The sequence below is a fragment of the Aegilops tauschii genome, chromosome 2 (genome assembly GCF_002575655.3).
Source record: "Aegilops tauschii subsp. strangulata cultivar AL8/78 chromosome 2, Aet v6.0, whole genome shotgun sequence".
Taxonomy (NCBI): Eukaryota; Viridiplantae; Streptophyta; class Magnoliopsida; order Poales; family Poaceae; genus Aegilops; species Aegilops tauschii.
This window is the reverse complement of record NC_053036.3, coordinates 108645728-108662141: the sequence shown is the minus strand read 5'-3', so window position 1 is coordinate 108662141 and position 16414 is coordinate 108645728. Positions and strand designations below refer to the sequence as shown.

General features: G+C 46.7%; 1 protein-coding gene across 1 annotated transcript; it reads right to left on the bottom strand.

Annotated features, from left to right (window-relative positions):
* Positions 1 to 1850: 1850 nt before the first annotated feature.
* LOC109773540 (uncharacterized) lies at positions 1851 to 3870 on the bottom strand. The gene is made up of 4 exons (XM_020332231.4): positions 3328 to 3870; positions 2761 to 2997; positions 2438 to 2658; positions 1851 to 2312 (listed from the first exon to the last, which is right to left on the bottom strand). Exons 1-4 carry the CDS (start codon positions 3718 to 3720, stop codon positions 2045 to 2047), a joined length of 1119 nt encoding a protein of 372 aa, XP_020187820.2. The 5' UTR covers positions 3721 to 3870; the 3' UTR covers positions 1851 to 2044.
* Positions 3871 to 16414: the final 12544 nt, after the last annotated feature.

The window sequence follows — 16414 nt, the reverse complement described above, 5'->3', positions numbered from 1 at the left end:
TGGGCTTATTACCACTAGTATCCGGTGCCGGTTGTCGTCGCCATCTCGCCATTGACCTAACCACAGTCGTTGTTGACTCCTCCTTCCACCTTCCGCTCGTTGCCGCGGGCTTGTCCCTCTTCGTTTCATCTTCCGACTCATCTTCGTCGGTCTATCTCCCCACCCCTCCCCCTTCTCCTACCTTTCCAACCCAGCGATCGAAATTTCCTATGTTTCACTTAATTGGTGGGACCAAAAATTTTGTAATATCAAAATTTTGGGCCAGATTTAAATGAAATTCAAGATAAATTTAAATTTGGCCTACCGATAAGATCATGCAAGCATGGAGATCAAAATAATAGTGGGTTTTAGCTCGCATGGAGATGAGAGCGCAGAGCTAAGCTAAATTATACTACTATGCATGCGTGGCGTAGTATAATGCTGGTAGCTAGCGGAAAGCATGCGTCAAAAGGGAATCAGGCCGTAGGCGCCGCTCGGTCGTTGCCGCGCCATTTTCTTATGCTGCTCCGATCCAACTTGCATGACATGCCACGGCGCGCGCTCCATCGGCCGGCACGGTTCCTCCCCATGTGCCAACGCGCAATAATCGAACTTCGTCCGGTCCTATATATACCGGCGCCCGTAGGCTCGCTTGCTCCCCATGCTTCCTACAGCTCACAGCTCACTCGTCTCTGACCGGCCGGTTGGTTAACTTACCTTAGCTGCCACCTTAGCTAGCTCACATGGGTCTGGAGGTGCTCACGGCGAGGGACCAGCTGCCGAGGTGCCGCTACCAGCGGCTCCGCGGCGAGCTCTGCGACGACGGCGACGGTGAGGAGGTCGGAAATGATGTGACGGCTGCGGGTGCGGCGTCGGCCGCCAGGTGGACGAGGGCGAGGCGGCCGCTGCGGCTGCGGAGGAGGTTGTCGGGGAAGAAGGCGGTGCCGGTGCTGTTCCGGATGGCGCAGCGCAGGCGCGGGGTGAGGCTGCTGATGCGGCTGGTGCTCCTGGCGCCGGCAAGGCGGGCGGCCGCGCTGCTGGCGGAGCTGGTGCGGCGGATCGCGTGCGCGGCCGAGTGCCCCGCCATCGTCTTCTCCTCGCAGTGGGGGCTCCCCGCGCTGTCCCACTCCGCCAGCGGCGGCGCCAGCCGCACCGCCAGGCTGCGGGCTTTCTACCTCGAGAGGAGCCTCTCCGCCGGCTCCCCCTGCTGATCATCTCAACAACTGCACACCATCGACAGCGCGCGGCTGGTCATCAACTCATCATGCATGCGTGAGCTAGCAAGTCGTCTTCCCGATACTGTAATCATGCGCTGCATGTAAGGCTCGATCGAGCTATAGCAAAGCATCTTCACGATGCTGTAATCATGTAAGGATTGCTCCTGAAGATGAGTCATGCGTGCACATGGCTTGGCAAGAAGAATGTTGCTGACTCGCTGTAGCTGTACTGCCGAGTGCTTTTGCGTGCGTTTATTGAGGCAACTTGCGATTCGTTTTTGGAGAAAAAAGATGCATGAGACCGTGCTGTACGTGCTGCTGCCTTTAAGTTTGTTTCATTGACGTTCAGTGACATCGTCGATCCATGAGCAGGAAACCGAGGATGTACACAAGTACAAAGCAAGCACACCACGACACAATTACGTCACGTAATGGCACGAGCACGCATGTGTGCGCGCCCGCTGCACATGCTAACAATTACTACGTCACCAATCCAGGCAAGAATTCTCTGTTATTTCTAAGAAGGAGGTCTTTCTAACTGCTATATATTCACAAAATGAAACAAATGCTTATGAAAGCTACCGCAACACCAGACGGGGCCTACCCGTCTCACCATGTTTTCCTTCTGCTATCCGTGTGTGTTTTCCAACTGAATAAAGCCGGTCAGGTAAATCCACATTGTTCCAGGTTAGAAGAAAGAACCCACGAAGTCTTGATCTTTCACACCCAACCCAACCAACACAAGTGCTGCAGCAGGGTGCAGAGCATTCTGTAAAACCCTGGCTGGATCTTTCAACCACTTGCAGTTCTTCATCCAGTTGAAGAATCCACTTCATGCCAGTATGCCACTACACAACATCTACCGGCACAGAGCTAGAACTTCGATGGCGATCACCACCGAGTTCCGATGTGGCGACAGCAGGGACGACAGCGGGTTCAGGTTGCTGCGCGCTTTCCGCGCTTTGTATGCCATCCAAGGCCCTTCTCGCGTAGACCGTAAACCCGACCCCTATAAGAACGGCAACGATGGCAGAGATGACGTTGTACACTATCTCCACTGTTGTCATCCGACGCTGGTCATACTTCAGGTCCGCCAGTGCGAGAATCAGCCGGCCACTGCAAAAGAGCAGGCCAAGGCAGCAAAATGATCTTGGTTAGGAGGGAGCATTTGATAGGCCAGTTGCTCACTACTATTGAGTAACTGAAATGTTAGTGTTGAAATTCTGGACTCTGAATCATACCTGTAGATGTTGACCAAGGCGTCAGGTACCATTCCAACAACCGAGCCACAAATGTAAGGGGTGAAGTTGATCTGGGTGATGGTTGCAACATAGTTGAACATCACATAGGGGAACGGCGAGAGTCGTAACAGCGCAACCACCCGGAACTGCTGGAACCAGCCCCCTCTGCCAGCCAGCTTGATCAGAGCTATCTGCTGAGGCCATTTCTTCTCTAACCATCCCTGTGATACATTCAGACACAGATGCAGACTAGAATTCAGGGCACACCATCATATATAGGGAACAGTGCCCAAACTTAATGAAGTGGAGATGATGAATATTACGTGAATGCGGTGAAGGAACAGCGAGCCGATCCAGTACGGTATGGACATGCCTATGCCGGTGCCAACCAGGATGATCAAGAGGCCCAGGCCGTAGCCGAATATTATCCCTGTCAACCACATGGACGGGAAAGAAGGCAGGAACACGGTAGGGAAGACGGACATGGACATGACCAGCACAAGGGCCAGCACCGGGCGCCCGAAAGATGTCGCCTCCCATCGCATGATCGGCAAGAGCACCTACAGTGCAACATCATGCCGTAAAGGCAGATCAAAGACTCCAACTTACAAGTGAAACATTAGTGAAATTACAGTGTATAGCATGAGCAATTCAGCAGAGTCCAGAATCCTGATGGCATCGTCAGTGTAGAAAACAAAAATGGCATGTGCTTATGTACTGTCTGGGAATTGTTTGGATGAATGAACTAGAGATTCCATTGAATTAACCACATGGATTCCCCAGGAGACAGAAATCACGTGTCAAACAAGAGTAAAATTACTAGGGAAAATCAGATATGTAGAGTAGTACTAGTAGAGTAGTAGAAGGCGAGGAAGGGAGGGCGGGAGAACCTTGTCTGATAAGAGGGGGAGCCCCCATCTGTAGAAGGCATAGCCGACCGCCACCACTAGCAGGCCTCCGAGCACGAGCCTCGTCCATGGGATCCCCGACCACGACCGCCGCCTCGGCCTCGGTCCAGGTTGCGGGTGCGCAGGCGCAGGCGCAGGCAAATTCTCAACTCTCACCTCAGGCGCCGCCGATGGCGCCGCACTCTCCGCTCTCACCTCAGGCGCCGCCGATGCCGTCACACTCTCCGCTCTCACCTCAGGCGCCGCGGATGCCGCCACACTCTCCGCTCTCACCTCAGGTGCCGCCGATGCCGTCACACTCCCTGCTCTGGCCTCCGGTGCCGTGGGTGCTGCCTCAGGCGTCGCCGATGTATTCGGAGCCGGCGGCGGCGGCATCGGCGTGACCGTGACCTGCACCGCCGCGCGCCCGTCTCCTTCCGAGTCGTGCGGCCGCGAGCCTACCTCGCATCCCCCCGATCCTGCCCCGCCGGGGTGGTCCGCGGAAGAGCCCGGCGCGCCTGAACCCTCCGCCGCTGCCACCTCCTCGGAGCTAAACACGTGCACGCACGGATCAAAACATAGTCGATGAAGAAACCAAAGAGACGACGCGCGGCGGCATGAAACAGCATGCGTGTGCGTGGCGGGCTTACCTGCGCATCGCGCTCCCGAGCCGTGGACACTGCGCTTGCCTAGATGCTGCTGCTGCTGCCGAGAGCGATGGGAGAAGGAAGCGGCGGACGTCATGGCGAGGTAAAGGAATGAACACGTAGGCGAGGTGATGGAGGGAGAGGGCGGAGATGCCACGAAAGAGATCGATCGATCGATCGGGTCTCTCTCTTCCTCCCCGAACCGCGGGAGACGAGGACGACTTTTACTCTTTTTTTTTAGAGAGAAAGGACGACTTTTACTGAGACACAGAAGCGGGCCCAAGACACGGCCCGTGGGCTAACGAGTGGAAATGGCCCACGAAGACAAAAATCTAGCAGCAGGACATCTGGAGCTGTTTCCGGTGGGGGATAGAGAACAACATGTCAATGTTGGGTGCAGCTTACGCTATTCTTATTCTTATACGCTACTCTCCGTCCCATAAATATAAGAGCGTTTTTGATACTACACAAGGAGTATGTCGTTGGTCATGACGCCACAATGGTGGAGTGGAGGTGGAGGTGGTGTTGTATGAGCTAAAAGTCCGATTGTTTTTCTATCCGTGCTCTATTGTGGCTGACATGGCCTGGTGGTGGTCGATACTTTGGAGCATATGTGTATTGATCATGTGTTTTAACGGTTCTCATTGTTCGGTTCCATGGTAAATGAGAGGGATTGACAGGTATTGACAGGGACTAAATCCCATCTAGTTCAAATTCCACCCGAATCCCCTCAATTCCACTCCAATCCACTTGGGGAATGGCTTAACCGAACAAGGCCTTAGGCAGATTGTCACCCGGTACTTCGGCCTTTAAGTCGGTGGTTGCGGTCGTAATGAAAGTCAGATGCGTTTTGCATATGATTCTTTAGTCTTGCTCTTTTGTGCTTACGGCCAGCTTCCTCCCATGGTATGACAGCAACGCAGTGATTCAGCAACATGCCTTGCAAGGAAAATGTCCAGTGCCCACAACGCATTCAACGACCTGGCTTCCCAAAAACATTGAGGTTCGTCTAAGTTATGCAAATTTGGTCTTCTATAGCTTCTTTGTTACAATTATGACAAAATGCCGGGACGCAAAATGTCGACCTAGATACGACTTCTGAATGTCCTTGATGTAACGTAGTGTTTTTTGTGGCGTCTCTTTGTTGTTTGCATTGTTTCATCTTTTTCATTTGATATGTCTTGCTTAATTAATAGATAAAGTCAAAGTTTGCTCTTAAAGTATGAAAAACCCCTAAAGAACATTGAAAAGAACGACCAGTGAAATGATCTTGTCCGCACAAAATGAATCATCTGACCAGATTTTACGTCATGCGGTGTATACATCATAAGTTTGTAAAAGCAAAGTTAAAATTGAATTACAAAATAAGAACCAACCATCGGATGATTAAGAGGGTGGTTGTAACCCCAGCCCTTCAAAGATTAAAACGATGCCTCATCAACGTGGATTATCCCGTCGATAGCGAGATACTTGTGATGACTTGGTCGATCTTAAATCTCTACAACTACAATCCATTCTTCATTAGACGTTGGGTATGGGTGTATGTGTCTAGGTTACAATCGGTGTTGTGACATTGCTAATCTTTGAATTACCGGCCATATCAATATCATCGAATAATTTCTTCACAGTGCATAAAATTGCCAGCCATTTAACCTCTCTTGTGACATTGTAGATCTCAGGTAGTTCTTCAACAATTTCAATTTTGAAAAACTTATTTCAGTTGATGCCACAGTCACAAGCATTTAAATAAAATCGGATATGCAATAGAAATATTAGGATAACAATTTGCTTCTCCGACAAACTAAAAGATCTCCATACCAGACATTGGTCCATTAGGCAAAGTCAACTACGTAACAATCAACTTGGAAATTAGATCATTTAACTCAATATTAGATGAACCATCCGAAAAGAAAGGATTTGCGAATTTTGTGCCATTGTCTTTCAGTTCAAAACAGAATCATCTGAAGAGAAAGAACTTGCAAATTTTGCACAACTGTCTTTAGTTTAGAACGATCCAATAACTTCAATGATGTTGAGCTCATTAAAAATCCAAATATATTTACAAATGATTTGAGTTCTTCATAACTGCTTTTCAATGAATTAGTTGACATATCAAACCATTTCCCAACAATAATTATGTTCAAAATCCTTCTCAGATTCCAAGGTTGCTTCATCAGAGTCAATTTCATCAAATTGCTTCTTCCTAGGAGCACGACGCTTTACTGGCTCTACACCCATTTGACTTGCAATTTCTTTAGTAATGATCATACAAGAAACCGACCCTTCAATTAATTCCTCGTACCTTCCACTTGAGTTAAGGCGGACTCAATGCACATAGATGGTGATTGCATCACTCATGTCCTTGGGTTCCGTACCACTAGCTTCACCTAACTCAAGCAAAGTCGATCTTAACTTAGGAGATTGAGATTTAATTGTTGCGACACTTTTCATCTGACTCTCCCAACGAGCATTACTCTAACGATTTCACAATTAAATCTTCTACATGGCTAACCAAAACTAACTAAACGGTCCAATAACTTCAACAATGTTGAGCTCATTAAAAATCGAAATATATTTATGAATGATTTGAGTTCTTCATATCTGATTTTCAATGAATTAGTTGACATTGTTGGGGAACGTAGCAGAAATTCAAAATTTTCTACGCATCACCAAGATCAATCTATGGAGTACTCTAGCAACGAGGGGAAGGGGAGTGGATCTACATACCCTTGTAGATCGCGATGCGGAAGCGTTGCAAGAACGCGGATGAAGGAGTCGTACTCGTAGCTATTCAGATCGCGGTTGATTCCGATCTAAGCACCGAAGAACGGTGCCTCCGCGTTCAACACACGTGCAGCCCGGTGACGTCTCCCACGCCTTGATCCAGCAAGGTGAGAGGGAGAGGTTGGGGAAGACTCCATCCAGCAGCAGCACGACGGCATGGTGGTGATGGAGGAGCGTGGCAATCCCGCAGGGCTTCGCCAAGCACCGCGGGAGAGGAGGAGGGAGAGGGGTAGGGCTGCGCCGAAAGAGAGACGTTCTCGTGTCTTGGGCAGCCCCAAACCTCAACTATATATAGGGGGGGAGGAGGCTGCGCCCCCTCTAGGGTTTCCACCCCAAGGGCTGGCGGCCAGCCCTAGATCCCATCTAGGGGGCGGCCAAGGGCAGGAGAGGGGGCGCCACTAGGGTGGGCCTTAAGGCCCATCTGGACCTAGGGTTTGCCCCCTCCCACTCTCCCATGCGCCTTGGGCCTTGGTGGGGGGGCGCACCAGCCCACCTGGGGCTGGTCCCCTCCCACACTTGGCCCACGCACCCTTCTGGGGCTGGTGGCCCCACTTGGTGGACCCCCGTGACCCTCCCGGTGGTCCCGGTACATTACCGATAACACCCGAAACCTTTCCGGTGACCAAAACAGGACTTCTCATATATAAATCTTTACCTCCGGACCATTCCGGAACTCCTCGTGACGTCCGGGATCTCATCCGGGACTCCGAACAACATTCGGTAACCACGTACATACTTTCCCTATAACCCTAGCGTCATCGAACCTTAAGTGTGTTACCCTACGGGTTCGGAACCATGCAGACATGACCGAGACGTTCTCCGGCCAATAACCAACAGCGGTATCTGGATACCCATGTTGGCTCCCACACGTTCCACGATGATCTCATCGGATGAACCACGATGTCGGGGATTCAATCAATCCCGTATACAATTCCCTTTGTCTATCGGTATGCTACTTGCCCGAGATTCGATCGTCGGTATCCCTATACCTTGTTCAATCTCGTTACCGGCAAGTCTCTTTACTTGTTCCGTAACTCACATCATCCCGTGATCAACTCCTTGGTCACATTGTGCACATTATGATGATGTCCTACCGAGTGGGCCCAGAGATACCTCTCCGTTTACACGGAGTGACAAATCCCAGTGTCGATTCGTGCCAACCCAACAGACACTTTCGGAGATACCTGTAGTGCACCTTTATAGCCACCCAGTTACGTTGTGACGTTTGGTACACCCAAAGCATTCCTACGGTATCCGGGAGTTGCACAATCTCATGGTCTAAGGAACTGATACTTGACATTAGAAAAGCTCTGAGCAAACGAACTACACGATCTTGTGCTAGGCTTAGGATTGGGTCTTGTCCATCACATCATTCTCCTAATGATGTGATCCCGTTATCAACGACATCCAATGTCCATGGTCAGGAAACCATAACCATCTATTGATCAACGAGCTAGTCAACTAGAGGCTTACTAGGGACATGGTGTTGTCTATGTATCCACACATGTATCTGAGTTTCCTATCAATACAATTCTAGCATGGATAATAAACGATTATCATGAACAAGGAAATATAATAATAACCTATTTATTATTGCCTCTAGGGCATATTTCCAACAGTCTCCCACTTGCACTAGAGTCAATAATCTAGTCCACATCACCATGTGATTAACACTCATAGGTCACATCACCATGTGACCAACATCTAAAGAGTTCACTAGAGTCAACAATCTAGTTCACATCACTATGTGATTAACACTCAATGAGTTCTGGTTTGATCATGTTATGCTTGTGAGAGAGGTTATTAGTCAACGGGTCTGAACCTTTCAGATCCGTGTGCTTTACGAATATCTATGTCATCTTGTGGATGCTACCACGCGCTATTTGGAGCCATTTCAAATAATTGCTCTACTATACGAATCCGGTTTACTACTCAGAGTCATCCGGATTAGTGTCAAAGTTCGCATCGACGTAACCCTTTACGACGAACTCCTTTTCACCTCCATAATCGAGAAAATTCCTTAGTCCACTAGGTACTAAGGATAAGTTCGACCGCTGTCATGTGATCCATTCCCGGATCACTATTGTACCCTCTTGACCAACTCATGGCAAGGCACACTTCATGTGCGGTACACAGCATAGCATACTGTAGAGCCTACGTCTAAAGCATAGGGGACGACCTTCGTCCTTTCTCTCTCTTCTGCTGTGGTCAGGTCTTGAGTCTTACTCAATACTCACACCTTGTAACACAGCCAAGAACTCCTTCTTTGCTGATCTATTTTGAACTCTTTCAAAATCATGTCAGGGTGTGTGTTCTTTGAAAGTATCAGCAGGCGTCTTGATCTATCTCTATAGATCTTGATGCCCAATATGTAAGCAGCTTTATCCAGGTCTTCCTTTGAAAAACTCCTTTCAAACAACCCTTTATGCTTTCCAGAAATTTTACATCATTTCGGATCGACAATATGTCATTCACATATACTTATCAGAAATGTTGTAGCGCTCCCACTCACTTTATTGTAAATACAAGTTTCTAACAAACTTTGTATAAACCCAAAAACTTTGATCACTCCATCAAAGCGTATATTCTGACTCCGAGATGCTTGCTCTAGTCCATGGAAGGATCGCTGGAGCTAGCATACCTTTTAACATCCTTAGGATCGACAAAACCTTTCTGATTGTATCACATACAACCTTTCCTTACGAAAACTGGTAAGGAAACTTGCTTTGACATCCATCTGCCAGATTTCATAAATGCAGCTAATGCTAACATGATTCCGACGGACTTAAGCATCGCTACGGATGAGAAAATCTCATCGTAGTCAACTCCTTGAACTTGTGGAAATACTCTTTGCCACAAGTCGAGCTTCATAGACGGTAACATTACCGTCCACGTCCGTCTTCTTCTCAAAGATCCATTTATCTCGGATTTCATGGCTTCTAACCATTTGTCGGAATATGGGCCCACCATCGCTTCTCCATAGCTCGTAGGTTCAGTATTATCCAACAACATGATATCTCAGACAGGATCACGTACCACTCTGAAGTAGCACGCATCCTCGTCATCCTACGAGGTTTGGTGGTGACTTGATCCGAAGTTTCATGATCACTATCATAAGCTTCCACTTCAATTGGTGTAGGTGCCACAGGAACAACTTCCTGTGCCCTGCTACACACTAGTTGAAGTTATGGTTCAATAACCTCATCAAGTCTCCACCATCCTCCCACTCAATTCTTTCGAGAGAAACTTTTCCTCGAGAAAGGACTCGTTTCTAGAAGCAATTACTTTTGCTTCCAGATCTGAAATAGGAGGTATACCCAACTGTTTTGGGTTTTCTATGAAGATGCATTTATCCGCTTTGGGTTCGAGCTTATCAGCTTGAAACTTTTTCACATAAGCATCGCAGCCCCAAACTATTAAGAAACGACAGCTTAGGTTTCTCTAAACGGTGTCGTCTCAACGGAATTGCGTGGTGCCCCTTTTAAAGTGAATGCGGTTATCTCTAATGCCTAACCCATAAACGATAGTGGTAATTCGATAAGAGACATCATGGCATGCACCATATCCAATAGGGTGCAGTTATGATGTTCGGACACACCATCACACTGTGGTGTTCCAGGCGGTATTAATTGTGAAACACTTTCCACAATGTCTTAATTGTGTGTGCCAAACTCGTAACTCAGATACTCATCTCTATGATCATATCACAGACATTTTATCCTCTTGTCACGACGATCTTCAACTTCACTCTGAAATTACTTGAACCTTTCAATAATTCAGACTTGTGTTTTATCAAGTAAATACACTCAGCATCTACTCAAATCATCTGTGAAGTAAGAACATAACGATATCCACTGCATGCCTCAGCACTCATTGGACTGCATACATCAAAATGTATTACTTCCAATAAGTTGCTCTCTTGTTCCATTTTACTGAAAACGAGGCCTTTCAGTCATCTTGCCCATGTGCTATGATTTGCATGTCTCAAGTGATTCAAAATCAACTGAGTCCAAACAATCCATCTGCATGGAGTTTCTTCATGCATATATACCAATAGACATGGTTCGCATGTCTCAATCTTTTCAAAAACGACCGAGTCCAAAGATCCATCTACATGGAGCTTCTTCATGCATTCTATACCAATATGACTCAAGTGGCAGTGCCACAAGTATGTGGTACTATCATTACTATCTTATATCTTTTGGCATGAACATGTGTATCACTACGATCGAGATTCATTTTAGGTGCAAGACCATTGAAGGTATTATTCAAATAAACAGAGTAACCATTATTCTCCTTGAATGAATAATCGTATTGCGATAAACATAATCCAATCATGCTCAACGCAAACACCAAATCTCGATGGTAGAGGGAGCATGCGATGCTTGATCACATCAACCTTGGAAACACTTCCAACACATATCGTCATCTCACCTTTAGCTAGTCTCCGTTTATTCCGCAGCTTTTATTTTGAGTTACTAACACTTAGCAACCGAACCGGCATCTAATTCCCTGGTGCTGCTAGGAGTACTAGTAAAGTACACATTCATATAATGTATATGCAATATACTTCTGTCGACCTTGCCTGCCTTCTCATCTACCAAGTATCTAGGGTAGTCCTGCTTTAGTGACCGTTCCCCTCATTACAGAAGCACTTAGTCTCGGGTTTGGGTTCAACCTTGGGATTCTTCACTAGAGCAGCAAACGACTTGCTGTTTCATGAAGTATCCCTTTTTGCCCTTGCCCTTCTAGAAACTAGTGGTTTTACTAACCATCAACAATTGATGCTCCTTCTTGATTTCTACTTCCGCGGTGTCAAACATCGCGAGTTGCTCAAGGATCATCACATCTATCCCTGATATGTTATAGTTCATCACAAAGCTCTAATAGCTTGGTGGCAGTGACTATGGAGAACCATCACTATCTCATCTGGAAGATTAACTCCTACTCGATTCAAGCGATTGTGGTACTCAGACAATCTGAGCACACGCTCAACGATTGAGCTTTTCTCCCTTAGTTTGCAGGCTTAAGAAACTTGTCAGAGGTCTCATACCTCTTGACGTGGGCACTAGTCTGAAATCCCAATTTCAATCTTCGGAACATCTCATATGTTCTGCGACGTTTCAAAAACGTCTTTGGTGCCTCAGTTCTAAACCGTTAGCAATACGCACTGAACTATCACGTAGTCATCAAAACGTGTATGTCAGATGTTTCGCAACATCTACAGACGACGCTGAGGTTCAGCACACCGAGCGGTGCATTAAGGACATAAGCCTTCTGTGCAGCAATGAGGACAATCCTCAGTTTACGGACCCAGTCCGCATAATTGCTACTATTAACTTTCAACTAAATTTTCTCTAGGAACATATCTTAAACAGTAGAACTAAAGCGCAAGCTATGACATAATTTGCAAAGACTTTTTGACTATGTTCATGATAATGAAGTTCATCTGATCATTTAATGAACTCCCACTCAGATAGACATCCCTCTAGTCATCTAAGTGATACATGATCCGAGTCAAACTAGGCCGTGTCCGATCATCACGTGAGACGGACTAGTCATCATCGGTGAACATCTCCATGTTGATCGTATCTACTATACGACTCATGTTCGACCTTTCGGTCTCTTGTGTTCCGAGGCCATGTCTGTACATGCTAGGCTCATCAAGTCAACCTAAGTGTTTCGCATGTGTTCCGAGGCCATGTCTGTACATGCTAGGCTCGTCAACACCCGTTGTATTCGAACGTTAGAATCTATCACACCCGATCATCACGTGGTGCTTCGAAACAACGAACCTTCGCAACGGTGCACAGTTAGGGGGAACACTTTCTTGAAATTATTATAAGGGATCATCTTACTTACTACCGTCGTTCTAAGCAAATAAGATGCATAACATGATAAACATCACATGCAATCAAATAGTGACATGATATGGCCAATATCATTTTGCTCCTTTGATCTCCATCTTCGGGGCACCATGATCATCTTTGTCACCGGCATGACACCATGATCTCCATCATCATGATCTCCATCATTGTGTCTTCATGAAGTTGTCACGCCAACGATTACTTCTACTTCTATGGCTAACGCGCTTAGCAATAAAGTAAAGTAATTTACATGGCGTTATTCAATGACACGCAGGTCATACAAAAAATAAAGACAACTCCTATGGCTCCTGCCGGTTGTCATACTCATCGACATGCAAGTCGTGATTCCTATTACAAGAATATGATCAATCTCATACATCACATATATCATTCATCACATCTTCTGGCCATATCACATCACATAGCACATGCTGCAAAAACAAGTTAGACGTCCTCTAATTGTTGTTGCAAGTTTTTACGTGGCTTGTATAGGTTTCTAGCAAGAACGTTTCTTACCTACGTAAAACCACAACGTGATATGCCAATTTCTATTTACCCTTCATAAGGACCCTTTTCATCGAATCCGTTCCGACTAAAGTGGGAGAGACAGACACCCGCTAGCCACCTTATGCAACTAGTGCATGTCAGTCGGTGGAACCTGTCTCACGTAAGCGTACGTGTAAGGTCGGTCCGGGCCGCTTCATCCCACAATGCCGCCGAAACAAGATAAAACTAGTAGCGGCAAGAAGAATTGGCAAAATCGACGCCCACAACTACTTTGTGTTCTACTCGTGCATAGAAACTACGCATAGACCTAGCTCATGATGCCACTGTTGGGGAACGTAGCAGAAATTCAAAATTTTCTACGCATCACCAAGATCAATCTATGGAGTACTCTAGCAACGAGGGGAAGGGGAGTGGATATACATACCCTTGTAGATCGCGATGCAGAAGCGTTGCAAGAACGCGGATGAAGGAGTCGTACTCGTAGCGATTCAGATCGCGGTTGATTCTGATCTAAGCACCGAAGAACGGTGCCTCCGCGTTCAACACACGTGCAGCCCGGTGACGTCTCCCACGCCTTGATCCAGCAAGGTGAGAGGGAGAGGTTGGGGAAGACTCCATCCAGCAGCAGCACGACGGCATGGTGGTGATGGAGGAGCGTGGCAATCCCGCAGGGCTTCGCCAAGCACCGCGGGAGAGGAGGAGGAGGGAGAGGGGTAGGGCTGCGCCGAAAGAGAGACGTTCTCGTGTCTTGGGCAGCCCCAAACCTCAACTATATATAGGGGGGAGGGGGCTGCGCCCCCTCTAGGGTTTCCACCCCAAGGGCTGGCGGCCAGCCCTAGATCCCATCTAGGGGGCGGCCAAGGAGAGGATAGGGGGGGCGCCACTAGGGTGGGCCTTAAGGCCCATCTGGACCTAGGGTTTGCCCCCTCCCACTCTCCCATGCGCCTTGCGCCTTGGTGGGGGGCGCACCAGACCACCTGGGGCTGGTCCCCTCCCACACTTGGCCCACGCAGCCTTCTGGGGCTGGTGGCCCCACTTGGTGGACCCCCGGGACCCTCCCGGTGGTCCCGGTACATTACCGATAACACTCGAAACCTTTCCAGTGACCAAAACAGGACTTCCCATATAAAAATCTTTACCTCCGGACCATTCCGGAACTCCTCGTGACGTCCGGGATCTCATCCGGGACTCCGAAAAACATTCGGTAACCACGTACATACTTTCCCTATAACCCTAGCGTCATCGAACCTTAAGTGTGTAGACCCTACGGGTTCGGGAACCATGCAGACATGACCGAGACGTTCTCTGGCCAATAACCAACAGCGGGATCTGGATACCCATGTTGGCTCCCACATGTTCCACGATGATCTCATCGGATGAACCACGATGTCGGGGATTCAATCAATCCCGTATACAATTCCCTTTGTCTATCGGTATGCTACTTGCCCGAGATTCGATTGTCGGTATCCCTATACCTTGTTCAATCTCGTTACCGGCAAGTCTCTTTACTCGTTCCGTAACTCACATCATCCCGTGATCAACTCCTTGGTCACATTGTGCACATTATGATGATGTCCTACCGAGTGGGCCCAGAGATACCTCTCCGTTTACACGGAGTGACAAATCCCAGTCTCGATTCGTGCCAACCCAACAGACACTTTCGGAGATACCTGTAGTGCACCTTTATAGCCACCCAGTTACGTTGTGACGTTTGGTACACCCAAAGCATTCCTACGGTATCCGGGAGTTGCACAATCTCATGGTCTAAGGAACTGATACTTGACATTAGAAAAGCTCTGAGCAAACGAACTACACGATCTTGTGCTAGGCTTAGGATTGGGTCTTGTCCATCACATCATTCTCCTAATGATGTGATCCCGTTATCAACGACATCCAATGTCCATGGTCAGGAAACCGTAACCATCTATTGATCAACGAGCTAGTCAACTAGAGGCTTACTAGGGACATGGTGTTGTCTATGTATCCACACATGTATCTGAGTTTCCTATCAATACAATTCTAGCATGGATAATAAACGATTATCATGAACAAGGAAATATAATAATAACCTATTTATTATTGCCTCTAGGGCATATTTCCAACAGACATATCAAACCATTTCCCAACAATAATTATGTTCAAAATCCTTCTCAGATTCCAAGGTTGCTTCATCAGAGTCAATTTCATCAAATTGCTTCTTCCTAGGAGCACGACCCTTTACTGGAAATGATGGCTCTACACCCATTTCACTTGCAATTTCTTTAGTAATGATCACACAAGAAACCGACCCTTCAATTAATTCCTCGTATCTTCCACTTGAGTTAAGGCGGACTCAATGCACACAGATGGTGATTGCATCACTCATGTCCTTGGGTTCCGTACCACTATCTTCACCTAACTCAAGCAAAGTCGGTCTTAACTTAGTAGATTGAAATTTAATTGTTGCGACACTTTTCATCTGACTCTCCCAACGAGCATTACTCTAACGATTTCACAATTAAATCTTCTACATGGCTAACCAAAACTTTCCATCTATCAATAGAACTAGAAAATAATACATATATTTGTTATACAATTCTGAAAAAGGAATCTTTACTTCAGATTTAGTCATCTTACAAAGAGTGAGATTAAGACTGTGGCAAGCACATGGCATATACAAAGCTCTTGGATTTATCTTAAGCAACTGAATTTGCACCCCCATTGTATTTTCCTTTCATATTGGAAATATTGTCATAACTTTGGTCCCTAATGTCATCAATATCAATATTAAGGCTAAAAGACTTGCTAGAATCAACCAATACCTTGAAAAGTCCCAAACCAAATGTGGCATCCATTAAGCAAAGAAACGACTCAATTTTTGTTTCTCCATGAGACATATGGACACATCCAACCAACAAACACATAGAATTAAATGCAAATATAAGGATAGGCTTTTAAGTTGGATTGTTTCACTTCCATTTTGTATATTCCTCCCCCTAACCATGTACATTTGTAAATTTTGGAGTCTGATCATTTGTTTTCGTTTCTAATAAAAGATTGTGGGTTGCCTCCCAATACATAGTAAAATAACTATTTGTTCTTGATGACTCACATCCAGGGTGCAATCCAGGATAACAGAGAAATATTTCACCACTTTGGCAATCGTGACGATAGAATTTGTAAAGTCAGCAACCATAAGAGAAACCAACTCATTTTCAATTTTATGGCTAATATAATGACAATGAATATATTTGTTTTGAATACGTCTAACATAGTCTTGCATTACCAAGTCAAATTCTACAACCA